At 41.7% G+C, this 17111-nt stretch overlaps 1 protein-coding gene across 2 annotated transcripts; it reads left to right on the forward strand.

The window, feature by feature from the left end:
* The first annotated feature begins 2022 nt into the window (after window positions 1–2022).
* Window positions 2023–14000, forward strand: LOC138634507 (uncharacterized). Of its 2 annotated transcripts, none has more exons than XM_069721485.1 (11): window positions 2023–2268; window positions 4188–4309; window positions 5403–5427; window positions 5635–5681; window positions 5832–5979; window positions 6070–6355; window positions 6793–6898; window positions 7167–7313; window positions 9076–9136; window positions 9627–9790; window positions 11518–14000. In XM_069721485.1, exons 1-11 carry the CDS (start codon window positions 2115–2117, stop codon window positions 11548–11550), a joined length of 1293 nt encoding a protein of 430 aa, XP_069577586.1. In that variant the 5' UTR covers window positions 2023–2114; the 3' UTR covers window positions 11551–14000. The 2 variants fall into 2 exon arrangements, with proteins under 2 accessions (XP_069577586.1, XP_069577587.1); XM_069721486.1 differs by having other exon boundaries at window positions 5406–5427.
* The last annotated feature ends 3111 nt before the right edge of the window (window positions 14001–17111 follow it).

Genomic DNA, 17111 nt, shown 5'->3' on the forward strand with positions numbered 1-17111 from the left:
ATGCAGGTTGACAGGGGACTCCCTAAATTCCCACTCCATACAGATTACTACGTCGTGACCCGGGAAACTTCACAGTTGTTTAATACGCCTGTAGCGGTGCAAAGTTTTGTGACGTCATCAGCGTGTGACGGTCCCCGTTATTAAAAAATACAATTGTTATTCACAAAAGACAGGTGTTATCTGAGAGCTATTGTCTTGCCTTCCATATAGCACCAAATCACAACATAGGTTATTTCATGGCACTTAACACATTAACGTCCTTACAGCAGAACTTTTACAGCATTATACAGAGAAACCCGACAATTCAACAATTCCCACATAAGCTAGGAGGGAAAAAAACCTCCTCTTTAAGGGAGAAAAACCTCCAACAGAGGGAAGAAAAACTCCCTCTGAACAGGAAGAAACCTCCGACAGAACCAGGCTCAGGGGTGGGCGGAGCATCTGCCTCGACCGGTTGGGGTGAGAGGAGAGCAGAGAGAGAAAAGGACAGCATAGAGATAGAAAACATGAACAAAGATTGACCTCAGATTTAGACTCATTGAGACGGAATACATTTAGAGAGAAGAGCCACTCACCGGCTGTGAGAGGAGCAAGTATCCACAATCAAGCCGCTGAGAGGCCATATAAAAAGAGCAGCTGCCCATGTGCTCTCATTCACCCAGCTCAACGACAAATGCCTCCCCAACAACATGTATTCATTATTCTGAACTGGAACAAAGTGTTCTCCAGATTCTGCTCATCTTAATTAGGCTTCACTGCTCATTGTTGCAACATCACATACATTCACTTCTCCTCTGAAGGAGCTCACTGTCACTCATCCTGCCGTGAGATGTAAAGAGTGTTCGTGCCTCCAAAGCATCTCACAGGTTACCAGGTCATTTTCTCTGTCAGGCACACCGCGGGCGGGCACAATGCTGAGTGTGTCAATCACCATACGCGTTTGGCTTTTATCTCACGGAGTCATCCAACGAAGGAACGTTCACTATTAACAAACCCATTTCCACAGAACTCACGGAGCCCTTTCTCTGGCGCTGCGCTGCGGACAGAGTGACGTGAACGTCGCTTCAAAACAAACATAAAACAATGTAAACACAGTAAAAGAAATGTCAACACAACTTCTTCTTTTTTCTTCTTTTTTTTTGTAAGTTATTTGCAGGCATACGACGGAGAATTACATTTCGGTTTGGTTGCACAGGTGTGGCTAACTCTTTCGTTTAGGTACACGGAGACATAATTCACCTGAACCCGAACTTGCCATTAATTACTTTTCTTTTTTCAAAGCTTTGTTGTTTGTTCCCAGTCACATTGGTTAATCTCTTAACACATTATCTAAAGATTAAAACAGGGTCCTGCTCCTCTAAGACAAGGGGTCTTAGAGCTTTTCTGCTCCTTGGAATAAACTGCCCCTCGTTCAAAATGGATCTACAAAATAATCTGCCCTCAACGAAACAGATTCCACATCGACACCAGATGACTAGGAGCATCGACACCAGATGACTAGGGGCATCGACACCAGATGACTAGGAGCATCGACACCAGATGACTAGGAGCATCGACACCAGATGACTAGGAGCATCGACACCAGATGACTAGGGGCATCGACACCAGATGACTAGGAGCATCGACACCAGATGACTAGGAGCATCGACACCAGATGACTAGGGGCATCGACACCAGATGACTAGGGGCATCGACACCAGATGACTAGGGGCATCGACACCAGATGACTAGGAGCATCGACACCAGATGACTAGGGGCATCGACACCAGATGACTAGGGGCATCGACACCAGATGACTAGGGGCATCGACACCAGATGACTAGGAGCATCGACACCAGATGACTAGGAGCATCGACACCAGATGACTAGGAGCATCTGGTGGGACTGAGCGCTATTTCGACATTTACCTGCGAGCAGTGGGCGTGGCCCTCCAACCTCTGCGCCACAACCGGTGTCACGTTACTGCATTTAACTCACTGAGCTGCCCGCGCGACGTGAACAGACGAACAGGTGAGGGGGACCCATCCCGTACTGGATCAGGGTCGAGTTACGACCAGCGACAGCAACTGTGTCACTATTTTGTTTGCAACTCTTCACCTCAGGAGTTGTACGAGATGAGAGGAAGGTACAAAAGAAGGGATTTGAGAGAAGGAAGCGATGGGGTGGCTGGTCTCTCTCCTCTGGCAGCGGAAATCTCCGCGAGCTCCGCCGAGTCGGACGCACCTGTCCCCAGCGGGACCGTCCGCGGTGTGGGCGGCAGTAAGAAAGGTAGGGGTACTCCTCAGGGTCACGTGCTTTGCGGCCTCAGCAAGTCGTTGTCGCTCCTCAGTCCACACCTAGAAGATAAATGTTCAGTTTTGACAACAAATATTAGCTTTTAGTTCATCTGTGATGCGCCAATCAGAAAAAAATAAAATGCTCTGTTTTAAAACTATTTGTAACCGTTTTAATATGGCAACACTTGATCCCGTTTTTATTTTTATTTTTTTTTTTTTATCCCAATAGGGCTTTCGCACCATCGGTGCTCAGGCCCTATTGTTACGCAAGGAATTCTTTTTCTTTTCGTTCCTTATTCTTCTTAATAATGAATTGCTTCTTTTTTGTTGGCTTTATCATAGTCAAAAACTCATGAAAGTTGGTACACACATCTCTCCCGGTGAAAAATTTCGTATTTTAGTGGAATCGCAAGTGGGTGTGGCCAAATGGCTTGAGAAGGCGCGAGCGACCCATTTGGCCACGTCCACTCGTGACTCCACTAAAGAGATGCCCGGGCAGCTACATTTACGTACATGCACGAGATTCGGTGGACATGTGTATCACACCTAGACGTACAAAAAAGTGTCATTGCACCATGTCAACTCAACATGAAGTCCGCCATTTTGGGCGATTCGCACATGTTGTACTTTAACGAACTCCTACTAGGGATTTTGTCGGACCGACTTAACATTTTTTCTGCGCACTATTATCATGTTTGGGATTAAAAGTTGTTCAAATAATTTGTTTTTGTCGATGAGTGTTCCCGTGGCGTGGTGGCCATTTTGAGCATCTTGCCATGAAACTATAAGTTGCTGTAAATCTTATGTACATATTCCAATCTTCCTCAAACATTTGATAAAAGTCTGGCCCTGAAAACACCTGTATGACACCTACTGCTCATTCACTGCCATTATAGTCTGAATATCAGCATTTAGCCACTCTGAAGGGCGGTCCAATCAGAGACCAGTGTGGTGTCGGTGAAGACTTTGAATTTAAGCATTTGTGGTAGCAACATGCGCAAATATCAAGGAATTGAAACCAAAGCAACGTCTAAACTTGAAACAAAACAAAAAATTAAGAAATGGTCATTTATTGACATGGCTTTGCACTCCGTTTACATTGGGTTGGCTTTCTGTTGTTTTAAAACTGGATGTCTTTTGGCGTAGCCTGAATATAAAAGTAGATGTTGTCTAAAAAGTGAAGCCAGTGCAGAACTGCCCATTGAAGGCCACGTGGAGCTGGTTCCAACAATACTCTCATTCAGAATAATTGTTTTATATCAATAATTTTTTTCCCCACGAGTCATTATGGTGTCATTTGCTAAATTCACTCCTTCTGATCAGTTTTCTGGTGGTCCATCCGGAAATACTTCCATTATTATTTACACATCAGATCTAAAGGAGAGGTGTGTTTTGTGGCATGCTGGGTTTGATTGGGGTTTGATTGAGATTCTTGGTGCAGTCCAGTTGCTGATCTAGGCGGGCTAGCATTGTGTTCTTGGGCTCTCGGTCAGATGCCAGAAGGTTCAAGGCTGAACTTGCTGCAGGAGCGTCGAATTACAAAAAAGTATTTACTGTGGAGGAGAAAAAGTATTTTTTAGGCGCGGTGACGCTAGAAATAGGACGGTCGCATGAAGTGTTGCGGGGCGGCAAATCCACACGTGCCAGCCGCACCCAGGGAAGTAACAGGAGCGAGGAAAAAACATTAACTCATGTTAATAACTGCATATGAGACAACAAGATAAATGTTCCTGTCATCTTAACCCCTGGTATTAGTGAACCAGGAACCCAAATTAACTTTGGGCACAAAGGCAAAACTTTGACTTGTTCCATGTAATGTTTGTAATAATGGGGAAAGCTGATTCTGTCTGTGTCGGCGTAATGTGATCCTGCCGCATTGGACTATCATCCATTGTTTGGTTTTTTTTGCAGGATCAAGATGTGCCATGTACGGCGGTGAGAAGGTCTACCTTGGAGTCCGTGTCAAAATGCCAGTAAGGGATCTACTGAAAAATATTCGTCTCTCTCAAGGCTGGGAACATCATGATCTGAAGGTACTTTGTTTTTTTTCTCTCTCTCTTTTTTGGGGGGAAAGAAAATAATAGCTGATATTGATTAAACATATTCATCAGATGCAAGATTTTTTTTTTAAAATTCAGTCAAACTAGATACACATCAGTTACGGTGAAATCCCATTTGGTTTCTTTTTCTGCCCGTCCTGATGAATATGTTTATATGTATTGCATTGTTATTGTTTTTTTCCTCTGTTGCTTCATGTCTAAATGAAATCAGGAAGTCCAAAGAGGTGAAACAAAAGTCACACGGGCTCACGAATGTGCCAAGTATTTGAAGGAGTTTTGGTAATCATTTAAAAAAAGTTAAGACTTGTGGACATTTATGTAAAGTTTCTTAATTTTTTGCAACTCCCATACACTTTTCATGACAGTGGAACGATGGTAAATATCATATTTAGATAAGTTCGAAAATGTGTTGAAATCAGTTTCAGGTTTCAAAGTGCTGCCTCAAATGAAGTCAAGTGAAAATGACTTCCTCGGATGGAAGTGATTCATGACTGAAACCGTTCACATCGTCAGACGTTTCACAACGAATTAAACATAAATCCTTTCAGCATTACTGACTCATTTGTTTTAGATGTTTTGTCCTCAGCCCTGATTTCTTTTTTTCTTTTAAATTCAATATGTCTTTACTGAATGAAAATGCACAGAACCAGCCGGCCACTTAAACTGTGGGAATAATTCCCCTGACACTAAATTGACCACAGCACGGTTAAAAACTTAAAATAAAAAAAGTGTTGGTTAATTGGAAGATACAGTTGAATTCAAAGAGTTTTATTTTTTTTGCCAAACGGGTCTGTTTATCACGGGTACTCTGAATTACCTTGGAATTTGGAGTCTGTCCCATCAGTGCTTGAATTTATGTCGAAGTCACTGCTGTACAGTGTGACAGAAAGAGATCTAAAATGTGCCTTTTCGGTGCATTGGTGTAAAAATCTCGACTGTTATTTTTGCAAGAAAGGAATGTATTGTTAGATAGCAGCATTTACATTCATGTTCGAAGCATAAAGAAAACCACTCATGCTGATACATCTTCTTTTTCTTTCCACATCACACCGATGTGTGAATGCAGCAGAGATGCCGCAAAACCGGCAAAGGTCAGTAAAACCTAAATCTAATGCACTATATTAGGAGCTTCTGACTTCATGCTGTCAGGTGAATACAGAAGTTAAAAAAAAACTCCAGTAAGAAACCAAAAATATAAGACACCAGCCTGCAGTATGCCAGCAAAACTCTGACTTCACTTTGAAGTCAAACATACTGTGCAGCACTCTCAGACTTAAACTTCACTTTCTCCTCCACAGGAGAAATTAAACGAGTCAAAACTCGCTCAAGACGCCAAGTCGTGAAGGTGAGTGTTGGAAACAACATCAAGCCAAGCTGCTCCCAGATGGTTCCTCGAGCCCTGTGCAAAAACAACTTTATAATATGCCATAAATCACATGACATGTTGACGATCAGTTAGAATGACTGGAGCACAATAACTGTGACCGGTTTTCAGGCGCAACACCCCACGAAAAGCCTGGAGGAGCTGGCAATCATCGTTGAGGTGCTGGAGGAAGATCTCAGGACTGGAAACACCTCCCACTCCCTGCCCCAAAATCTGATCTTCTCCGAACCTCCGGTGTCGCCTGAGCTGTCTTCAACTGGTAATGTCCAGGGAGCATATTCACATTTTTAAATAGGGCAATACCACTGCCACAACTGCCGCAACACGTCCCCACATTATATCCCCCTAGGTGCGGGACACGGCAGCGATGAGTACGATGAAATGATCTCCAGCCCCGAGTCCGACATGAGCTACTCGCCAGGTACATCCGAGTACCGCCAGGCTTGGTCCCCTCAGGGCTTTGCGTACGACGGCAGCGGATACGTGGGAGAAGACGGCGAAGGAGGGAAGGAGCAGTTGGAGCCCTGGAATGCCGACGGCTCGGCTTTCTTCTGGACACAGCTGCAGAGAGAGGAGAGCCAGCTGAGCGAGATCTCCGACGCCGTCCTGCTGGCGCCCGACGAACGTGGCAGGACGTGAGTTGGGCGTCTTGCGTGGTCATGTAGAGCGTCCATCTGGTGAAGGGGAGCTCCAGCGACTGTGTTCCTCAGCATCTGTTTACGGGTTTACGGGCGTCGGAGTAATCATGTCTCAGGGATGTCACTCGAGTCAGTTCAAACTGAAGACTCGGTTGTTGTTTGCTTCAACTAGTCCATAGTGAGTTCAGTATTGCTGGAAGTGCAAGGCTACACCTGTACTTTTTCAAAGTAAAGCCACAGACAGACCCCAAAGTTTGCCCTCATTGATGCAGCAATTTAGCATTTTGGCTTTAATATAAACGTGATAAGGTCTGATTTCAGTTCTCTGTAGTGTCTGCTCACATGTCTTGTTTGCTGCGGTTGTGCTGCAGGCGACGCTGCGAAACCTTTTAATCTTAAATCTTTTTTTTGTTTGTTTTGGCTTCTCTTTCCAGAGCTCTACATAAAGTGGCCTGTGTGGGAAAGAGAGCGTTGGGCTACGCCATCGGTAAAAGGATGGCCGCCCTCAACAGCCTGGACCTGAAGGACTCTGAAGGAATGGTGCAGTACACTGTCTTAATGGACTTTCTAGTTACTTTTATAGAAATCACTCATTTCAAAATTTTGTATTGATTATTGCCACCAAAGACCACGATTGCTATTTGACAGACAGCGGCTTAATTAAAAGGAGAAAGCGGTGGCATCGTGGAGACTCGTACCAAATAATGGGGCAATTTGTAGCTGAAGTGTAATGACGGGGATGCTTACGTGGCAGCAATTAAAAATTCTTAGCTTATTGCCTCATTGTCTTATCGCCCACCATTCACAGACCGCCCTCCTCTACGCGGCAAAGCACAACCACCACCTGATGGTGGCCGATCTGATCCGCTTGGGAGCCAACGTCAACGAGACGAACAGCTCGGGGAAGTCCTGCCTCCATCTCAGTGCCGAGAGCGGCTACATCAGAGTCCTGGAGGTGAGGTTTTCCTCCGATCTAAGCCAGGAGGTTATTTGGGTACATTTGGTTTCTAGGTCAGGACGTTTCATCTGGTACATCCGATGGTAAATAAACAGCTCAGTGAAAAACTCTCCTAAAACCAACATACCAGGTTTTTGTTAGACACAACAACTGCACACATAGTTTGAATTAGTGTCATCTTTTCAAGTTGGGAGTTAAAAGCATTTCAACCCGCATCATGTGTTGACCATTTCACGGCTTTGTCTGTGCTGTACGGAACATGGAGGCTCAGTATCCCACACGCTATTCCGATTTAAATGTTAAAAGGTCGATGATGCTCCTGTCTGTTTATATTCTGTATATATGACTGTTTTCAGGGTAATTTCACTATATTTACTTTTAAGCTCATAACGTATCTTGGTTATTATAGGGGCTAACCATTCATGCTCCATCTTGTTTTGTTCGGGACAGTCTAGGCTATTCACATCTTTCATCATTTAATTTAATAATATTTTGAGATTATTATTATTATTTTTTTTTTTAAATATATATAAGCCGTTATATCAAGGAAAAGAATAATTTTGACATGTATCTCACCATAAAATATTGTGAGTAGAGATATCTTTTTATAGTTGTTTGGAGGAGATTGTTTTGAGTCAGGAAATATCTGAACCATGTTTGTGGGACATCGTATGATAGAAGTTGGAAAAGACATGTGCTCAGTGACTGACGGAAAACAAATGTCATGGATGAGTCCGCGGGGCCGGGGGCCCAAACCAGAGACCCACTGAGGGCATACGTGCTAATAACTCAGCTGTAGGACCACAAATACTTTATTGTGTTTTTTTTCTTCATGCGAAGTGGGATGTAATGTCGTCACACAGACGAGGCACCGACATTATCGGAAAGCTCAAATCTGTCATTTTAAAAACTCGCTGCGCTGTTTTACAGAGAATAAGAGGAGTGAATTTGAATGCACTTTGTTCTGAGAGTTAAACAGTAGTTGTGATTAGAAGTAGAGTAGGCATGCCAGGTGTTCACGGGCGAAGCTAAATGGAGACTGCCATCATGCTTCGCAGTAAATACTGCCTCTGAACCGTGTTTTTAACTTGTATGGCACCATTCAGACGCACAGAGCAGATGTTGCTTCACAAGACGGCACTAATGTGTTTTTCCCCTCGCATACCTGCATCTTATCAGTGTTTTGGTGAATCACAGCACCGTGTCGAGACAGTCAAGAGCAATCGTTTTTGTTTGTTTTTTTTCCACACCTTCTGAAACCATCCCTCCTTTTAGACCGCAGCTGTGACATGTGGGTTATCTTCTTTGTTGAAGTGTTTGTTAGTGAAGACCAGAACTTTAAAGGCGGGGCGTTGAGGTCTGCTTCCACCTCTCTCGTCTTTGAATAATAGTCGAATAATGTTTTTGTTTCAAATGCCCATCCCCGCTCACTGCACGGCAACAATACACTCTGACTACCTCCAGCTTCATAGTTTTTAAAATCATTGTTGCAGTTACGTTTCAAATCAAGAGGGTGTAAGTAAATCAAATGTTGTGCAGCCTCCACCAACCTCACAAAGGACTGAAGTGTTGTTCACTTCAAACTACAGGCAACTTTCTAGTTTACAATTACCAGTCTGAGGAGAGTTTGCTCTGGTCTGTCACTTTGCAACACATTAGCCTCTGGTGTTTACCGCGTTAAAGCAATGAAAGCAAGAAGAGGAACTGATGTCGATCTTTAAAATATTTTCTCATATTTTTAACATCTGCTTTCTGACAGGTTCTCGAACGCGCAATGATGGAAGGTGTCTACGTTGATGTTGAAGCCACCGATAACTGCGGTGAGTACCGTGACCTTTTCAACCCTTGATGCTTCTTAATAAAAATTTGATTTATAGGCTTTTTTTTTTCTTTTTTTTTAAACAGAGCTTTACAAAGTGTCAAACAATCAATGTAAAACAATTATACATAAAGCAGAAATAAATAAAATGGAAAAATGAGATAAATTACTCCAAAGAGTTGGAAGTCACCTTTCATCTGCATACGAATAAATGTTACTTCACAATCACTCTGTCACATGTGTTTATCTAAATCATTCTTGGCCACAAATGATCAATATGTCAAACGGTGAGATTTTAAATGAAAGCAGTGGTATGAGACCAAAGTGACATCGAGCATCTGTGAGTCGTGAAACAGTCGACTGTCGGTCAGATTGATCCGCTATAAAGTTTCATCCTCATCTCCTGTTTGTTTCTGTCAGTTCCCGTTGTTCAGTTGTGTTTCGGTCTGATTAATAGTGGCTGTAGTGTGAACTGCAGTGTGTGTTTTCAGGGATGAGCGTCCTGCAGTGTGCTTCGCTGGCTCTGAAGTTCACTGTGCGTCAGCTGGAGTGCAGCAGATCCCCCGGTCCCACCAGACTCCACACACTGCGCCGGGAGCAGATGATGGACACCCTGGAGTGTCTGCTGCAGATGGGCAGCTACTTTCATACCATGGTTTGTCAGGAATTTGGATTTCAGACCTTTCGTTGTTTCACGATTAACACTGACTGCACTCTGGACACACTAATCATGAGACGAGCTGTGTTCCAAATGGCATGCTTGTGTACTAACGGTCTCTATTTTGAGTGCATCAGTGCATTCATACTGTCAAGTACAGAAACACGCAGTTCACTACAAGCACCAGGATGATGCACTCAAATGCTCAAAAAAGTTTGTGTGAGTGAGACACTGGACACTAAACGGTCGCCATCTTAGCTCCATTACAGCTACCGACATAAATAATTTTAAAATGAAGGGTCTGAGGAAGCTGCAGATCTTCCTGAACGACTCACAAAATTGTTTCTTTTTCACTGCTGCTGCTGGACAGAAACCATCCGTGTTTATTGAGTGTTAAACAGGGGGCACAAAAAACACATTGATTTCCGGGTAATATAATCGCAGATATTTTGGCGGGTGATGTCTTCATCGCTGGTTAGTGAGAAGTGAGAAGTGAAATCCTGTTACAACATCTCAAGGAGGTGATCCGTGTTCCTTTGTTTGAACAAATGATTAGTCATTGTGAACTTAGGAAATGAAACGTACACGCAGTCTGTTTAGACACCGACACTTCAGGTGTGGATCCTCCCTGATCCCTTCCTTTTAAAAGTCTGTTTTTAAAGTATCACACAGAGACATTTGTACTCACCACCAGGGCTTTCCCGTTTCTGAATAAAGAAAATAAGTATACTCGATGCCAGAGGTGTTCCTGTCAGGAGGGAAACGACAGCAGGATACAATGACATTAGCTGTTAGCTGTTGATTCCCAGAGGAGGGAAACTACTGAACAGACTGTAGGTCAACCAAATCCAACATCTCCTGTGTGTTTTTGCAGTTGTTTCTCTCGTTTTTCATCCGTCTACTAATTCTCAGTAGTGTGTAGAGCTTTGCAGCCTGACTGGACTTTTACCAAACACTAGAGCCACATTTCCACTAGTTGTACCACCTGGACTCGACTCGCTTTGGTTATCAGGTACTTTTCTGGATTTCCACTGCAGACAGAACCTCCTCAAGTCACATGAAACTGCTATGACGTCGTCTTGAAAATCAACAACAACAACACAACATCCCACAGAACAACATTTTTAGTGAAGTCAGTTCATTCATACAAGCAGGACAGAGCTTTGCTCCGAACATGCTTCCACTTCACTGTTTTTAGGTGGGCGGGGCTTCAGCAAGTCGGTGTGGGAACAGAGTCGGGCTTTGTTCAAACACTCAAGTGGGTGTAAAACCTGAAAGATTTGATCTACCTGCAACGAGCTGCTTCCAGTGATGGAGGGACAGGGCACAAAGAAGAGGGAGAGTCCATGTCACTGTGGCAGTTTGTGGTCTGCAGTGTTTTAATGACACCTTTTGGAACCTCGACGTAGGTGAAAAGAAAATTGTACCAGATATCAGATACCATCCACAGACAATGGAAAACCAACACAAAATGAGTAGAGTTGAGCCAGTGCTGGAACTGTTAATGGAAAAGGCTCTTGAGTCTTCATCTGTGTTTATTCACTGAACGCTGGTTCAAATGGTCTCATTCCTCAAAAAGACCTCGGCTGCAGAAACCTGCTGCACCATCGTCAACATTTAGGAATACGTGCCATCTCATTTTCTGCATTTCTGTGTTATGTGAATTTCTTTTAAGCATTTGATCCAGACTTCTGACCACTAACTATTTTGTTCTTCTTCCTCAGACGAGCCGGAGTATGCTGCCCAGACTCGGCTGAGCAGATCCGCCCGGCAGGGCGTTTTCAGACCCAACAGTAATGTTTTGAGTTGGTGCGGGCTTGAATTTGTCGTGGAGAGTCTTCTCTCTCTCTAAGCATGAGTTCAGGCCCGCTATGTAAAGCATCTGATGTTCTGTGTGTGGTAAAAACACCTGACTTGCAATCACGTGTTTATTATAACCTGCACAGAAATGCCAGTTGCCCATTAGCTGGTTTCTATGAAACTTCCATTGTTTGTTACGATGTAGTAACAAGTTGTCCTTGATTAGTGTGTCCCTGGAGATTCAACGTAAATCTATGACAGCGTTTCAGAGAGACGCGAGTGTGACGAGTCTTTTTCTCAACAGCTCTGATCTTTTTAAAAAGCCCAGAGAGTTTCCAGCAGGGAGGGAAAGTCCTTGTTACCGTACGACATGTTAAGAAATCCTCCAAACAGAGGGTTTGAGTTTACAGTACAGATGCCAGAGCTTGTAGTTTATAGACATCTGTGATTACGATAATAACAAGGCTGATAAAGTTGTTGTCTTTACATTGTTGTTTCATTGTTTCCCTTCCTGCTGGAATCCAGCCGGAGATATTTCATAGAATTTACATGTTGGATCTCTAAAGGACGTTTGTACCAGAGGACGTTACGTTGTAATAAGTATTCTTTGGTGGTGGGGAGTAAATACAGTAATATTTAGTTGCATGACTCAGCCCATTTACAAACACACTGTAGCCTTCAGTCTTAACTTGTAAAACATTTGGGCTGCACTTGGTAAAATGTGATGTAACACTGTTATTTCATGAATCGCTATGTCATATTTTGAGAGATTCTATCGTTTGATTATGTTCTTGGTGAAAGTTAGAGATGATCAGGTTAATATCTTTTTGGAGAGCCGTCAAAGTGAGTTCAGTGAAGCTCAAAGACGACGCAGATGAAAACACGGCAGCGCAGTGAGCTTGTATTTAGTCGTGCAGAAATGGATGGACGAGTAGTTCGCTCACTGACTGAAGTTGAAAACCAACAAACTTTAGATCATTGCCTGTTTTGGGGCGTTTTTGTCTCTGATAAAACTGGTTAACAACAGGTAAATCTTGGATGTATTAGTGGCTGGCCAGCTGGTTAACAAGACACAGTGAAAATAATGTTGGAGTCGTAAGAAAGAATGTTTTTCAACTTACTCTGCACTCAGTCGTTGTGCTGAGTCAGACAACTCTTTGCTGAACAGAGATGGAGCTACGTGTCGGCCTCCCTGTGTTGCCATACATGTCAAACATATTTAAACTCTGTTTTCTTTTTTATGGAGGGTGTCGGGACATAGTGCTGCACTGCATCTAATATAATATATCTTTATGGCATTTATCATGTATTATATACTGTGAACCAGTTCAAAGCATGTGAAAAGCATGTGCTACTTTTCTCGGGAATTCTCTCTTTTTATTCCCAAATATTTGGAATTAGTTTTCTAGTCGACATGCCAACACTGGATCACTTTTGTATTTTATGTCATAAAAGAGAAAGTCAATGGAAAATGCTTTTAAAGATTAAGAATATACTTTAAGTGAGTATTCTGACAGTTGCATGTAAAATAGAAAATAATCATTACATGCAGGGTATTTATGGGTAATAATATGGGTAATTTAGTTGATTACACTACTTTTTTTCTTTAGGAACATGAATAATCAAATCATTGCATAACACATTACTATGAGAAAAGGTTGGTGTATATCTGCACTTTATAATAATCAAAACTGATAATCAAGGCTATTAAGTGATTCCTTGTAAGGAGTTACTGAGGAGTCATTCCAGGTTTTGGGGAATTTTGAGTAATGCAGATTGTTTTGGTTGTGGTAAAGTTGTCTGATGTCATAGTTTCAGTTACAGATTTCTCAAAAAATAAACGCATCATGACATTTCATCACATCAGTCAAAAGAAGCTCCAATTGCAAAACCGGTTGAGGCAGGTGTGTACTCGATAAGCCCAGCAAGATACTGCAGATAGTAATATTGAGTCAGTGTAATGCGGTGTTATTCCACAATAAGTGTGAACTGTAAAACATTCGATCGATCGATATTCAAATATATATTATACATATATATATATATATATATATATATATATATAGTGGAAACTCTTCATACAAATCTCAATCTCAGTTTTGTTCTAATTGATTTTCAACTTTTTTCAATTCATTAAGTTTTCTCTGCTCGAATGCCAAAGCTTTGAGGAAACAATAATGTCAAATATAAGAAAAAAAAGACATGTATTAAATGAAATTACACACAATTGTAACATCATAAACATCCATATACAATGTTTATATGTGTTTCCATGAGCTCTTTGTATAACATGTGCATTGTTTTGTAATCCATTATTATTCAGAGTGCTGTATTGGTTGTGATTAGCACAGTTTGTGCTTCTGTAACAGCATATGCAATCTCATCTTAAATAATTCAATAAACATGTGGGTTCAGTAAACATTGTTTTCATCTTTCATTGCATCAAGGATCTCAATAGTATTCAAGGATGATTTCAGTTTGGACTGAACAATTTTCTATTATTTTTTTTAAATAAATGTAAATTTTCCGCAATTGAGCTGGTTTAAACATTGAACAGCATCGTTATGAGTTGGGATCAGAGGCTGCCAACAGCCTGCTTCAAACATGGAGGGACGTGCCAGAAACTCGGCAAGAAATATTGACTTGCATAATAGAGCTAATTATATCACGTGAAACCTTTCTGATATGGAAGAGCACAACATGGTGTGCAGTTAGAATTGATTAAAGGTCTCCTGGCTGCAGCGGGCTGTCAGAGAAACACGGAACAGTCGTGTCATGTTTTAAATGTTTTTCAGTGGAAAACACTTCACGAGAGAGGGGAAGATTGAGGACTGAAGTTTAGATCTGTGAGAATGTTTACTGATTAGACAAATATTTAGCCCTGGCCTTTTTGGATGCTGTTTGGAAATGATACAGATTTATTTTGTGTTTTTTATGTAAAAAGAACAATTGGTGCAAAAACCTTTTGTTTTGGAAAAGGGTCAGACTTTTATACCCTTTGGTGTCAAAAGACAAGAAACCGACACCTTTAGAGTCTTAAATTAAATCACACTGACGTGAACACCACAACCTCCCTCAGCATGTTAACAGAATAATCACAACATCAGTGGAATGTGATCAAATACAATTACAAAAGTACTGAAGTAAATATGTGCTGTTTGTGATTTTATTCACCTTTAAACTTCCACTCCACTAAATCTGACAGATAAATGTTGTACTTTTTACCCCGCAACAGCTTCAGTTACTACTTCACTACACGTATCTTCAACTTTGCTCAGTTTGAATCTTAATTTTTTTCTGACTAACTGAAAGGATCAGATGTTCTCTTTACAGGCTGAAAGGATCAATCTCTTCCTTCTAAGCAAAACAAACTATTTTAAACACCAACATGCATTTTCTATAAAATGAGTTGTTTTTCTGAGCCTGTTGACTTTTTAGACACACGTTGTTCTTACAAAACAGAAATGATACAAACGTGATGATCTTATAGAATATGTCGCATTGCTGGGTTAAACTAACAAACACTATGTGATGTAGTTCAAATGAGGTCAACCTTAAATAAGTCAATAAGCAGTCAAATATACATTAATTCAACAGTAATATTAATGAAAAAACATCCTATATAACAATAAAACAGTGGCATTTACTGTATAGTATGTAATTGTACTTTTGATCCTTTAAGTACAATTTTCTGATATAAGTCACAAACTTTAGAATTTTGGATGCAGGACTTTAACTTGTCGTGAAGTATTTTCACAGTGTGGTATCAGTACGTTTACTTCAGTAAAGGACCTGATTATATTTCTACCACCCTGCAGAAAATATTGATCTACATTTGTTATTACAATAACACTAAAGACAAACCTTTCAAGCGTGAGTGTTTAATTTGACTTGATAGAATGGTAAATGGTCTTCATTTACATGGCTTTATCACCTTAGCAGTCTCAAAGCACTTTTACACATGCCCGCAGTTCTGGATCACTGGACTCCAAACCAAAATATTCACATAATCTGTTTTCCTCTTGTGACACACAGATAGGCCGCAGGATTCATAACACCTGGAAGAAAGAAAGAAATGGATACTGGAGGAACAAGTCCTGCCAAACCACATTTACCTACTGTAATTATCAAACTATTCACTTCGACAAAGATGTCAGAGCCATAAACTATATCAATTGGTTTCTTCAACAGAAGAAGAATGGAAGGAGGTGCACGATGTTTGCATTGTTCCCCTGAGGGGTAAATAGTCCTCTATTCTTTATCTTGAACTCTGTGACGTTCCCATGAGCTCTGAGGTGTTTGACCTTATGGCAACTGCATTCCCAATGCTAGTCAAATACCCTGTCCACATTCTTGACCAGTTCCTCAGAGATGGACGATATAGACTTTTATGACGGCTCTGGCCTTCTTCACCACCACAGATACGGACTCAGCTAGCTTGAAACGCTTCGTTGCCCGGGTGATGAGCTTCTCAAGACCTTCTCGATGTCATTGTGACCATGAAGACACAGACTGGGGGTCTGCATCTTATCTCCGCTTGTCTGTGATGATAGGATCTGTTATCATACCTTTCTGAGGCAATACCATGCGGCAACCAGCAGTGACGTCACCCATTGGTTTGTGAACGGTTGTGATGAAGCCTTGAGTTCGGATTTTGGTCGGCGCCACCTTGTTAGTTCAAAGCGGTTTGGAGCCGGAAATGTCCATTTTTGGACGAGCTAGCTAGGAGCGAACCGTCAATCTGATTGAAAACCCGGTGATACTACGTCCCGCCCACCGATGGCCGTAACCTGACTACACCAAAGGCCTGTCAATCAAACAGACACGCCCCCAAAAACATAGCTTTTTGAGGCTTATCTTATAATTAATGGCGGGATTCATTTCATATGGACGGCCAGAAAAATAATCTGGAAGAGTGAATTTAACGAATGACATACAGAAATGTTTTCATTTTATGAGACTAGTGATGGGAGTTTATAGAAACCGCCGCTTTTTGGAGCTACCCTCTAGTGGCCCTCGCTGGTATCACAGTTTAAGGCACTTTTGCATTGGCCTCATTTTTTTGGAGCCGGAAGCTACGTCCACTTTTATATCCAGTCTATGGGCAACACAAACTAAACACTCTCCCTTCATGGGTCTTAAATGAACCCTTTGACATTAAACTGGAATACCCAGTACATATAAAGAGAAAAGTATATAATAGTGATTCAATTTCCCCAAAAAGATCTTCTTAAACAGACATGTAGGAGCTGTTAAAATCTGGATCACTGACTGATGTAAAAACACCTGCTGCATGTTTCACACAGTTATCCAGAGGACTCTAATTGGTGGAGAGGCAGATTTGGAAGCAACATAAATATTTAAGTTGATTTACCTTTTAAGCAACTTCATGTTAACTCAACGTGACTGAGAGGGAAGAATCTCACAGGACTCTGGATCAGTTTATGTACAGTCCACTTTATTAGCAAAATCAACCCCAAACCAAAATGTAAAAGTACGTAGAAAAAAAATAATTTCA

Source organism: Brachyistius frenatus, unplaced genomic scaffold (genome assembly GCF_029030835.1).
Source record: "Brachyistius frenatus isolate BFR_SWC_R1_liver_20210118 unplaced genomic scaffold, ASM2903083v1 Contig_265, whole genome shotgun sequence".
In the NCBI taxonomy this organism is placed as follows: domain Eukaryota; kingdom Metazoa; phylum Chordata; class Actinopteri; family Embiotocidae; genus Brachyistius; species Brachyistius frenatus.